Genomic DNA, 12,536 nt, shown 5'->3' with positions numbered 1-12,536 from the left:
GTAGGATAGTTGAGCAGATTGCAAAATTCATTCCTTGGAAAAGCATGAATTCTACCTGTTGCTGAAAATATCTGGTTACTGTTATTATTAGAATGCATAGAATCAACAACAAATGACAAACATTGCTTAAAAAGTTTTTCTATTCGTTCACATGCTCGATGGTTGAATTATTGTGGATTAAATTTAAAATGGCAGGCACCCAGAGATTTACCTACGCTATGGGATTTAAACAGTGTTTTTTAATAAACTTCTTGTGCAGTTTTTAGGATATTAATGCCTTGTTTTAAATGTGTTTTAAATGGGCTATTCAACAAAGGTAAGTACTTTTTATCACATCCATTTTGCACCAGAGTTCTCCTTTAAGGGCATCCTATGTCCTAATAGCTGGTATTAAAGCTATTTGGCTAAATTAACCTCAGTTAGATATTTTATATAACCATCTACCAGTATCTGACTCCGATTAAGACAAAGATTTTCCCACTCCTCCATACAGAATTCTTTCAGCCATGTGATGCTTAACTTCTGTGTTTGTATGGGCGATCTCACATTCTTCCCCTCAGATACAATAAAGAATGTTAAGAGGATTTATGATTGAGAGCTTCCCAGCCCAAGCCCTCAAGCGCTGTCTTTTCTTACTGCCCCCAAATAATTAAACTTTGGATTCATCTGATCAAAGTACACTGTTCCAGGAGTCCTGCTCTGCATCTAGGTGTTATCTGGAAAATTATTTTTTGACAGCAAAGCATTCGTTCTTGCTCTCCTCATATGAAAAACAAACTAGTTTGGTCCATTTCTGATGGTAAATGCATTGACATCAACTGTAGACGGAGCAACCTGTAGGTCTCATGATGATATTGTGGCATGCAAGAGAAAGGATTCCCATGAGTCTGCATGGTTTTTTTAAGGAAACTCTTTTTTCAGCTTACTGCACTTCTACATCACTTAAAAGTTCTCAGTGAGTGAAACCAACTAACAAATTCCAGGGTTACAGTTACCACCTGGCATAAGAGTTAATAATCAAATACTTTTATCATGTTCTGAACAGCATTTACTACTGTAAGCTGTGGTCTATGCACTACGACCACTAAAGTCTGGCCAAACCGGTGCTGGAGAGCCATCTTGAGGGCATCCAAGTTGCCGTGTTCAGAGCCCTTCACCATTTTAACAGTTGGATCCTCATTGCTGCTGCTTCGGCAGAGGCACAATGTAACACAACCTTTCCAGGTATTTTTCTCATAACAATATTCTTGCCAAAATGACAAAACATTGATTAAAAAATATTTCAAGAATACACTAACGCAGCAAAATTTTATTTGTAACAGAAGTTAATAAACCAACATGCCATGATGCTTAAAATGCACTCCATTTATCTAGAAAAAAAGAACGCAGTTCCCACAGAATCTATTTAGCCTCTCCAGTCTCCAAGCCACCCATTTCTCCCATCTACACCCTTTATATACGATATTAGCCTGCACAGACTTAACCAAAAGGAGCACATGTGTAGCCCTGGGTAAATCTGAAAGTAACAATGACAATGCAATCAACTATTTCCAGTTATTTCACAGCATACTTTCTTTTACAGATATCACAGGTAAATGCAATCATTGAATGACATAATAAAATGCAATAACAATGTTTTTACAGGTCTACTGGATCCTACTTGCACCAGTGATTTCACCCAGCCCATTTGAGGTTATAAAAGCTGCGTGGCCCGCACACTTCCACTCATTAGGGACATAGGTATTATAATTAGTGTTTTCGATTTCTTATAAAAAAGTGTCTTTGGTAAACGTCTTTAAAAAGCTTTTGATAGAAAAGGGTAACCTTCCATAATCCCCCCTTCGAGATGGATTACAGCCCAGCTGTAAAAGAAAACAAAAAAGGCATTCAAGACATTTTTTTATTTTATTTTAGCAGTATTAAAGGACCAATATATAACTGATCATCAGTATTAAATGATAAAATGATCAGGATGTATCATCAGGGGCCAGTTGTTCAAAAAATGTAATCCGGATCAAAATTATCCAGATTTGGTAATCACATTTTTTGCTATCCAGGATCAGGTGATCTGTCTTACTTTTAAGCCAGTTTTTCAAAGCAATATTGGATTGGATCAACCTGATCCAGAAACACAGTTTTCAGGATTACCTAATCCGGATTACCAGCTATGTAAAAAACAGATAGAAGAACCAACAGGGGTTGATGACTCCTTTTCTTGCAGTAACAAGATACTGCTTATTGCAAAACAATACGAGCAATTGAGCGCTCTGCAGAGACGCTTTGCATGACTTAACTATTTGCGAGTCGAACCACAGGGAGCATGCAACATAACACTTGCATGTATTGTCCTGCCCAATGTTGCTACCAATGTCCCTCTCTGTGATGTTCATGATGCACCTGAGCCTGTTGAAGAACCAGAACAAACTCTGGTGTTCTTTTCAATTGTTCGAAATTATTTTTGACAGCTTCATATCTGATAAATGTTTCTTTGACATTAATATACAGTGATGAATGACAGTGACGTAGATGAAAAAATGAATATATTATTTTTGTTTGTTATTGAAATCTTTTGGGGGGTTTATTTAATGGGGTCAAGATTGTTTTTATTTTTACGTTACTATAATAAAAGGCTTAATTGGTAGCCAATGTCTACTTTATTACTGTAACGGTTAAACAGGTCAAGTGCAAAATAGAAGTAAATGAATATACACTAAATTGTACAAATGTATTTTTTTTTTACTTTAAAACTTTGATTTTAAAGTTTTACCACATTTACTTTCTGAAATCCCCCTTGAAATCCTACTCCTTGTTGGGATCAGGGTAATCCTGTTTTTTGGATCAAAGTTATCCAAATCCTACTGAAAAGTTTTGAACAACAGAAACTGAAGGTTTGATCCATTTACAAACTAGGATTGGATTACGTGATCTGATCCGATTTCAGAATGCTTCTTTTCCTTTTGAACAACCCGTTTTCCAGATTTGATCCAATCCGATAACCAAAATCCGATCAGATTACCTTTGAACAACTGGCCCCAGATATTAAGGAAACATGTTAAGTGAAAGCACTGGCAGCTCTTGTCAGCACGGCTTCAGCAGTACGTTCCTATTTTACGTGTTCACTCTGTCCCGGAGTTTTGTGGCAGTTTTGTCCTCTGTCTCCTCCAGTGTTGGGAGTAACGGCGTTAAAATAAACGGCGTTACTAACGCCGTTACTTTTTTCAGTAACGAGTAATCTAACTAATTACTCTGACTGTAACTATAACGCCGTTACCATTTTCGACACTCCGTTACTGCACGTTACTTTAGCAGCTGAATGAACTTTTTTTAACTTTGCGCATACAGACAAAGAGCCCTATCATACACCCCGCACAAGGCGTGTAGCGTGGCGCTTTGCCACCTGTCAACAGTCTATTTTTAGGCCTTGCACGCGTCCTTAAAATAGGGTTGGACTTTGGAATATATTAACAACGATGGGCGTGGTGGTCTGGAAATGATGTGTGTTGAGGTAAATTTCTGGAGTGTTTTTATCTTGGCGGCGGAAAAAAGCTTAGCGCGATTGCTCACACTGCGCTCCAAAATACTCCATACCATCACATCTTTACCACATAAAAATAAACCACACCCAGAGCCTTCAGCAATCAACTATGAAAAAATATATATACTTAAAAATCTGCACTGTAACTATAAATTATTATTAGTTATATTTATTTCTGTCAGTTATAAGGATTTATATTTATGTTTAGTACACAGACTAAATAACTAGGCATTCTGCTGTTTAAAAATTTCAACAGATGCTATTCTCACTCAAATGCTGGAGTTTTGAAATGGAAAATTAAAAGAGAAAATAACTTTGACTGAACATAAATTTATTTTAGTTAACTTTGCTATTATTTAACTGAATTTCACTTTTATATCTGAAAAACAAAGCACATTGTCAATCTGGCGCGTGGTGCTGCCCGTCAATTATATAAAACTTAAAACATTTGAAATACACAGAAATATAACGCTATATGTTAGCATTCGTTTCTTATCACCAGGGCAAATTTATTAAAATATTAAATATATTAATTCATGAATTAAAATCTCGTCCAGCGCTCTGAAATGTCAGGCACGCAAAGTGGTGCTTGGCGCAGCGGCGCGGCATTGCGCGCAGAATAACCTCTGTCTTCTAAAAAAAGTTTTTATAAATAAGATCTGACAAGTATACTAAAATTAATGTTATTAAACTTACTAAAGCCAACAAATGTACTTTAATAATGTTAATTAATAAAGAGAAATCAGGCAAAATGCGCTGCGCCTCTCTCTCTCTCTCTCTCTCTCTCTCTCTCTCTTTTGCAGCGCGGAGCTGAATTCAGCGCGAGGCTATAAATAATTTACAACTCAGCTCAGTTAAATAAAAATAAGTAAGGACCTGTAAGTTAATCAAATATTGTCAAATATAAAGGATAGGTTGAGGTTTTGGTGAGCTGTTTTCATGATTTGAAACTGAAACTAACCGAAACTTTTATTATTCTGCGCAAAAAGCCTGTGATTGTTTTAAATGAGTTTTTTAATGGATTTAAATGAGTTTTTTTTAACGGATTGTTGTTTTTGTCCATTCTTTTGTTTTGTTTATATATACATTTATTTCTTTGAGTGTGGTTTGGTTTGTTTAATTTTTATCCCCAGACGTGTATTTGTTTTTTCCGGTTTTTTTTCAGTATTACATGTCTTAGTAATTTTCTTTGGTCCTGTGGAGTTTTTCGTTTCTTATTTTTTTTTATTCGTTAGACTATATTTTTGTCAACATTTTGGGTTTATTTTTGTTTGTTATTTTTCTAATAATAATAGTAATTACATCATTTATTTTCTTTATTTATTCTTTATTTATTTATTTTTACAGGGCGAAGTAACGCAATAGTTACTTTTACTGGTAACTAGTTACTTTTATAGTGGAATAACTCCGTTAGTAACTCAGTTACTTTTTTGGAGAAGTAACTAGTAACTATAACTAATTACTTTTTCAAAGTAACGTGCCCAACACTGGTCTCCTCTGTCTTTCCACGGTCGGGCACATAGCGGAGCTTCCGCGCTCGAATTGTCCTACCTTGTCAAACCGTGCTGCCCTAATTGATATTTAAGTGTAAAAATACAAAAGAAGCACAATTTTAGGGCACGTACCCAGTGAAATTCCAGTAGATGTACGTTATTAGATTTGGATTGCATAAATCATTGTATCATGGCAAAGTTTATGGCAAATATAGCTCATTACAAACTGCTTTTTTATTTATTTATGATAATAATTGTAATTATTAGTTTCCATTTACACTTTTGTGCAATGACAGTGCGTCCAGGTTTAATGCACATAAACCCCCTTAAAACAGATTAATTGTAAATAAAAAAACACAAGAAATAATTAAATTGTGTAGGTCAGCATGTGCGGTCCGTTTGGAAAGCATGTATCCATGGGTAGGACCCGCTCGCACGGTCCGGCACATCGCGCGGTAGGGCACATGGCGGAGCTCGCGCAGTCCGGCACATCGCGAAGCTCCCGTGGTCCAGCACATCGCGGAGATCGCGCGGTTAGGCGTTAAAAATCTCTATATTGTTACATTGTTCCTTTTAAAATCAGCAGTTAAAATAAGTATACACATTGCAAGTGTGCTAAATAAACATATTTTATGTAGATAGACTAATGTACACATCTAATTTACTGTACTTCTGAGACCAAAAATTATTTAAAGCATGCTATCTCTAAGTGTTTCATCATTCATTTATTACTTTTATTATTATTTCCTATAGTCATGAAGGTGCATACCGATTCAAGATCCTCCTGGCTTCCAGCCACTCTCATTCTGACCATGTGTTTAAAGACATTAAGTAAGTATAATTTCTTCTCTTCAGAATAAACTAAAATCTTTTTTTTTCCTGGATTTTGGGTTTATAAACAGCAAATTCTGGAATAAAAACCCCTGTGAGTTTAATTAACTCATTTTGAGTGTAACTATGTGACCATCATATAGACCAGGGGTCACTAATAGGTGGACCGCGGTCCGGGTCCGGACCCAGACGTTGTCCAATGCGGACCCAAAACTATAAACTACAGAGAAGGGTTTAATTTTGACAGTGTTCACTTAAAGCAGCGTAACTTTTCTTGTTCACACTGCAGCGACGCAGCATCGCTACCAGACGCTTCTGGGGTAATTGTCTTTTTTTTTATCCTCTGTGATTTTATTCCCATCTGGAACGACCATGTACATGTTTTTCTCAGATGTCCTCTGAGAAAAGTACAGGCTGAATTATCTACTGTTTTTCTCTGAACTCTGTGGTCCTCAGACAATTTTAGTCCCGTGCGGATCCACATCTCTGCGTTTCGTCATATCACGTTTAATAAAATAGCTATTTGTCCATTGCTGCGCACTGTAATTACACTAGGGTGTGCGTTTCCACAGAGATCCACATAAAAAAAAACCCAACAGGAGTGGAAATAGAGGAGCTACTGAACACGATGTCACGTGACCAAGAAAGCCTGAAACCTCACTGGTCCTCCTAATTTTTTTTATTGCAGTCCGGATGCAGGAGTTTTATCACTGAGTAGAAGTGTGAAATATTTTCCACAGACGCCCCCCTGAGGATCTAATCCCATCCGGATAGGGCTTAACTCAGAGTTAAAGTAGCACTTTTCTGGGAGTTGACCTTTTACCTATTTTCAGGAGTTAAAACTGAGCATCACACACATAGTACATCTTTACTGTTGTCTCTCTAAGTCACAATCAGTGTATTACCCACCAGGGCTAACTCTTAGCCCAAAGGGCTTTCCTTTTGTGATCAGTTAATACTGAAAAAGCTAAGTAGAATGACTGCCGGTAGGTAATTCTTCCACTACATCATATTAACTTGGCTGATCTTACCTGTTTCTCTATATGCTAAAGCTCTGATTGCTAATTATAAACCTTTGTGACAGGTGTTAGCCCATGTGATAGTAGGGTAATTAACTTTAGAGTTTTGAATAACATTGTGTTCCTTGTGAAAACCAGACATTTTCATAAAGAAAATGATGAATAGTGTTTCGAAAATGTGTGTTTTAGAGCTGCAGTTTGAGTGAAGAGGGGTTTGATATACAGGGGTTTCAGGGATTATATGAAATTGTACTGAATACCAAGGGGAAGGTAGCCCTAGTGGGCAAGAAAACACACTGATTGTGAGTGATGGTTGGGGGGGACACATGCATTATGCAAATATTTAATGCATGGAGTCAAATGGAAACATGTGCTATTTGTGTAATGTACTAAGAAATGTTAGGCAGTCTTTACCATATTTTAGTGTGTCCCAGCTGTTCAATTCAAGTAATGTTACTTAAAATGTGGGGTAAATTCTACACAAAAAAGTGAGTGCAAAAATGCTGTTTCAAATTGCAACAAAGCAGTAAAAGCTATATTATCAGCAGAAGAGTTAAATCAAACTCCTTAACACCTCAAGCTGTAGTTGCAAAAAAACCCTAACAATTCTAATTTTTTCTCAAAATTTTTTAAACTACAGGATTAACTAATGCTTGTAACTTTTGAAATACAATTTCTGATTTACAGTAGGTTATGCATTTTCATTGTTTGTTTGATGACTTTCCCATAGATACTGAATGGACCCATGAGGAGAACCTCTGTTGTATGGGTAATTTTGGATCTGGGAAAAGTAAAATAAGAAACTTTACACTGCTTACAGAAACTATGGATGAATACTTCTGTCCCTGGCCCATGCTCATTCAGTGTAACAGCTACAATAATACTAGACCACAGCTAAAAAACACAAAGATTGACAAACACTTGAAGGAGGCAGCTGATATTGAGATATGTGACAGAGGCATATTAGACATTGAGAATTGCACAAACTTATGGGAGAGAGAAATAATTAGTGCTGGAGAAAGAGTGAGTGATACTGAAAAAAATAGAAAGAAAAGGGCTGGAAAACGGGAGAAGGTGATCAACATAACTTGTGTTTTGGTTAAACAAAGAAAGTTCCAAAAAAAGAAACAAGCAATATACAGAAAAGAAACTGAGTTAAAAGAGAAGTACTCAGAACAGTTCAGTTACCTGTCTTTTACCTTTGTTCTGATTTGCGTTATAGTCTATGGTGAACAGAAAATTCTTAAGCATGAATGGAGAAAGGCTGAGAGACAGACAGAAAACTTAAAAAGAACATTACAAGAGAAGGAAAGAGAGAAAGAAAAAAATGAAGAGAGAGTCAGAGAAGAAGAAGATAGGAAAAGAAGACAGTTAGAGAAGAGGGTGAGAGGAGAGGAGAAAAGGAAAAGGGATGAGTTAGAGAAGAGAGTGAGAGAGGAGGAGGAAGAGAAAAGGAAGAAGTTTGAGCAGAGAGTGAGAGAGGAGGAGGAAGAGAAAAGGAAGAAGTTTGAGAAGAGAGTGAGAGAAGAGGAGAAAGAGAAAAGGAAGACATTTGAGAAGAGAGTGAGAGAAGAGGAGAAAGAGAAAAGGAAGACGTTTGAGAAAAGAGTGAGAGAAGAGGAGGAAGAGAAATGGAAGAAGTTTGAGAAGAGAGTGAGAGAAGCGGAGGAAGAGAAAAGGGAGGAGTTAGAGAAGAGGGTGAGAGAAGAGGAGAAGGAGCAAAGGAAGGACTTAGAGAAGAGAGTGAGAGAAGAGGAGGAAGAGAAAAGGAAGACGTTTGAGAAGAGAGTGAGAGAAGCGGAGGAAGAGAAAAGGGAGGAGTTAGAGAAGAGGGTGAGAGAAGAGGAGAAAGAGAAGAGGGAGGAGTTAGAGAAGAGAGTGAGAGAAGAGGAGAAAGAGAAGAGGGAGGAGTTAGAGAAGAGGGTGAGAGAAGAGGAGAAAGAGAAGAGGGAGGAGTTAGAGAAGAGGGTGAGAGAAGAGGAGGAAGAGAAGAGGGAGGAGTTAGAGAAGAGAGTGAGAGAGGAGGAGGAAGAGAAGAGGGAGGAGTTAGAGAAGAGGGTGAGAGAAGAGGAGAAAGAGAAGAGGGAGGAGTTAGAGAAGAGGGTGAGAGAAGAGGAGGAAGAGAAGAGGGAGGAGTTAGAGAAGAGAGTGAGAGAGGAGGAGGAAGAGAAGAGGGAGGAGTTAGAGGAGAGGGTGAGAGAAGAGGAGAAAGAGAAGAGGGAGGAGTTAGAGAAGAGGGTGAGAGAAGAGGAGGAAGAGAAGAGGGAGGAGTTAGAGAAGAGAGTGAGAGAGGAGGAGGAAGAGAAGAGGGAGGAGTTAGAGGAGAGGGTGAGAGAAGAGGAGAAAGAGAAGAGGGAGGAGTTAGAGAAGAGGGTGAGAGAAGAGGAGGAAGAGAAGAGGGAGGAGTTAGAGAAGAGAGTGAGAGAGGAGGAGGAAGAGAAGAGGGAGGAGTTAGAGAACAGAGTGAGAGAGGAGGAGGAAGAGAAGAGGGAGGAGCTAGAGAAGAGAGTGAGAGAGGAGGAGGAAGAGAAGAGGGAAAAGGTACAGAGAAAGTCAGTTCATGGTGAGATTAGAAGCAAGAAGCAATTGCAGAAAAGTGTTAAAGAAGATGAGGAAAAAATGTGGGAGGAACTTAAGAAGACTATTGAAGAAATGGAGGAAAAGGTGGGGAAGGAATTAGAGAAGCGGTGGAAAGAAGAGGGAGATGGAGGAATTGGGGGAATAGACGAATTTTTGAAGAACATTTTAAAGAACTTGATATCAAACCCAATTGGGTCTATCAGTTCAATAATAACGCCAGTATCTTCACTACTGGGTACAGTGATTTCATGTGTAAGTAAGAAAAAGGAGGAGAAGAATCAAAAAGAGAAAGAGATGAACCAGGAAAAGATGAACCTGAGAGAGGAAAGGATGAACCTGAGAGAGGAGAAGTTGAACCTGAGGGAGGAAAGGTGGAACCTGAGGGAGGAAAAGTTGAACCTGAGAGAGGAGAAGATGAAACAGAAAGAGGAGAAGATGAAGCAAACAGAGGAAAATATGGACCAAACAGAGATAGAGCTGATTCAGAGAGAGGCAGAGATGATCACGATAGAGGTACAGATGAAACAAAGGGAGGAAATGAGGAATCAGAGAGAGGAAGAGATTAATCAGAGAGAGGAAGAGATTAATCAGAGAGGGGAAGTGATTAATCAGAGAGAGGAAGAGATTAATCAAAAAGAGGGAGCGATGGACCAAAGAAACATGGAGATGATCCAGAGAGAAGAAGAGATGAACCAAAGAGAGATGGAGATGATCCAGAGAGAGGTAGAGATGATCCCAAAAGAGGTACAGATGAACCTAAGAGCAGTAGAAATGAACCAGAGAGAGGTAAAGTTGACAGAAAGGGAAAACAAGATGAAGAGTAGAGAGGAAGAAATGGGGAGAGTAAAGGAAAAGTTAATCATAAAGGAAAATCAGATGAAAGAACAACGGGAAATTATGAGTAAGTTTTATAAAAAAACGTTATTTAAGCATTACCCTCACCAATTACAAGAAGCAATTGAGGAAAATCAAATATCTGCAAAAACACACACAGGGCAAGATCAAAGAAGAACTGATCCAGAACAGAAAAAAAGTAAGAAAATTGGGAAATGTGTAATTTCATGATCTAGCTTCTCGGTCAGTTTGTAATGAACAATTAAGTGATCCCCACTATGAGTGTGTGAATAGCGGAAAACATTTGGTCATTAAATCTCTCTCTCTCTCTCTCTCTCTCTCTCTCTCTCTCTCTCTCTATGTATATATATATATATATATATATATATATATATATATATATATATATAATATATATATATATATACATCTAAATGCTTTATAGTCTTTATTTTTACTATTTTAAATTTTCAGTAAATAAATGCTCTAAGGAATGTTGTCTATAGAATAAAACAACAATGTTCATTTTAATCAAATATTTACCTATAACTAGCATAATCTTAAAAACTGATCATTTAGAAGTGGTCTGTTTTTTTTGTTTTTTTTTTGGAGCTGTACATATCTTCTTCCGTGTTTGTGTTAATTTGCAAGTATCAAAAGGTATTCAGTGGAATTTAGGACATAACTATGGAAATGTAACTGCTATTTTTGCAAATGCCTTCTCAGATTATTAGAGTTTGAGATGTGTAAGTTTGTGCATAATATAATCACGTTATAAGTTGAGCAAAACATAGAGCAAAGATAGAAAGAGTTAGAGAGCAAGCAGGGAGAACAGCACTCAACATTAGGCCATGTTAGGGAATAGGCCTCGTGAGAAAATTCATTTATTCCTATTTATTCTTGTTTTCATTCATAAAAATCATGGATTCAAATTGTTTTAATGGTTAAGCATTTTCTATGTATTATTATTTTGATGATTTTCCTCTGTTTTGCATCTATTTGTTACTCAATTTTTCATATGGAATTTTATATATAAAAGAGGTGTCTTATAATAAAGTCCTATAGAGACAATTTTTCTGAACATAAGTGGTTAATGAAATTAGTTGTGACCATGCCTGGCATTTCCTGTTTAGAACTGAATTAGATTGTTTTTACAATGGTTTAAAAAATACAGTGTATTCATGTTTAACATCAAGATGTAATGTATATTTGCTTTTTATTCAGAGTACCCATGAAAAAAGTCTAGTTTTCTACATTTAAGTTCCCTCAGTTTAAAAAAAACTTGTATTCAGTAAAATGAATAAACTGAAGTTGTACTCACTCTCCTGTCTTCATTCTTGTATTAAACCCAATAACTGCAAGATTAATTACCTGAGCTGGCAATAGGAGGTGTTCTTTGATCAGCTATTGTGTATTGTGAGTGTGTTTATTCCACATTTTATGAGCATAATATTAAAAGCCATGCTGAAAGTGAATTAATCTATATTAATGATTAATACTCTCCTTTACTCACACCAAACACCCAATCAAGCCAGTTCACATACCCTGTCTTTTTGGGAGGAAACTGAAGAACCCAAAAAATAAACACCAACTCCTCTGGAATATTAAGCATCAGTGTGAATAGCTCCACAAGTGCCACTCTAATGCCACTTTTGCTATAATGAACCCCGCCTACACGATGCGGGGAGGGGAACTGTGATGTTGTAACTTGGGGTACAGTTCAGAACAGCTTGAGACGGTTCTCCCCCGCAGCTAGGAGTAATGAAGATGAGGGTGGTGATGGGGTGAAGGCAATGCGAGGTCGAAAGTCACGAAGGTGTGGAGCACCTGGGAGGTATATATATATAGGACCAGGGGGAGGAGCTTGGGAATTTGAGGCATGGTTCTTATCCCAAAATTCAGTTAATTCTTAACAACAAGTAGTTACACAATTACACTGTAAATATCACCTGTTTAATAAAGGAGGTAATTGGCCTACTTATAAAGATTTCGCTGCATTCTAGTTATTTTGGGAGTAGGGTATCAGGGCTGGGATTGGAATGACATCAAAAGTTGGCCACATTCCTGTAAAACAAAAAAAAAAGTAAAAGAATCAGTTAACTAACAACAGTGACATTTACAACAGCTGGTTTTCATGTAAGTTCTTGAATTTGTCATGTTTTTTCTTCTTATTATTATTATTAAGATAAGTTATTCTTGAAATTGTTTTTTTTTTTCTAGGCTAAAACGCGATCTGGAGCAAAA

General features: G+C 37.2%; 1 protein-coding gene across 1 annotated transcript; it reads left to right on the top strand.

Moving 5' to 3' along the window:
• The first annotated feature begins 5,492 nt into the window (after nucleotides 1-5,492).
• LOC125785601 (golgin subfamily A member 6-like protein 22) lies at nucleotides 5,493-10,582 on the top strand. Its single transcript, XM_049469489.1, has 2 exons — nucleotides 5,493-5,561; nucleotides 8,520-10,582. Exons 1-2 carry the CDS (start codon nucleotides 5,493-5,495, stop codon nucleotides 10,521-10,523), a joined length of 2,073 nt encoding a protein of 690 aa, XP_049325446.1. The 3' UTR covers nucleotides 10,524-10,582.
• Nucleotides 10,583-12,536: the final 1,954 nt, after the last annotated feature.

Source organism: Astyanax mexicanus, chromosome 21 (assembly GCF_023375975.1).
Source record: "Astyanax mexicanus isolate ESR-SI-001 chromosome 21, AstMex3_surface, whole genome shotgun sequence".
NCBI lineage: Eukaryota > Metazoa > Chordata > Actinopteri > Characiformes > Acestrorhamphidae > Astyanax > Astyanax mexicanus.
Note: the sequence above shows the minus strand (reverse complement) of the source record. Positions and strands in the feature narration are given on the sequence as shown.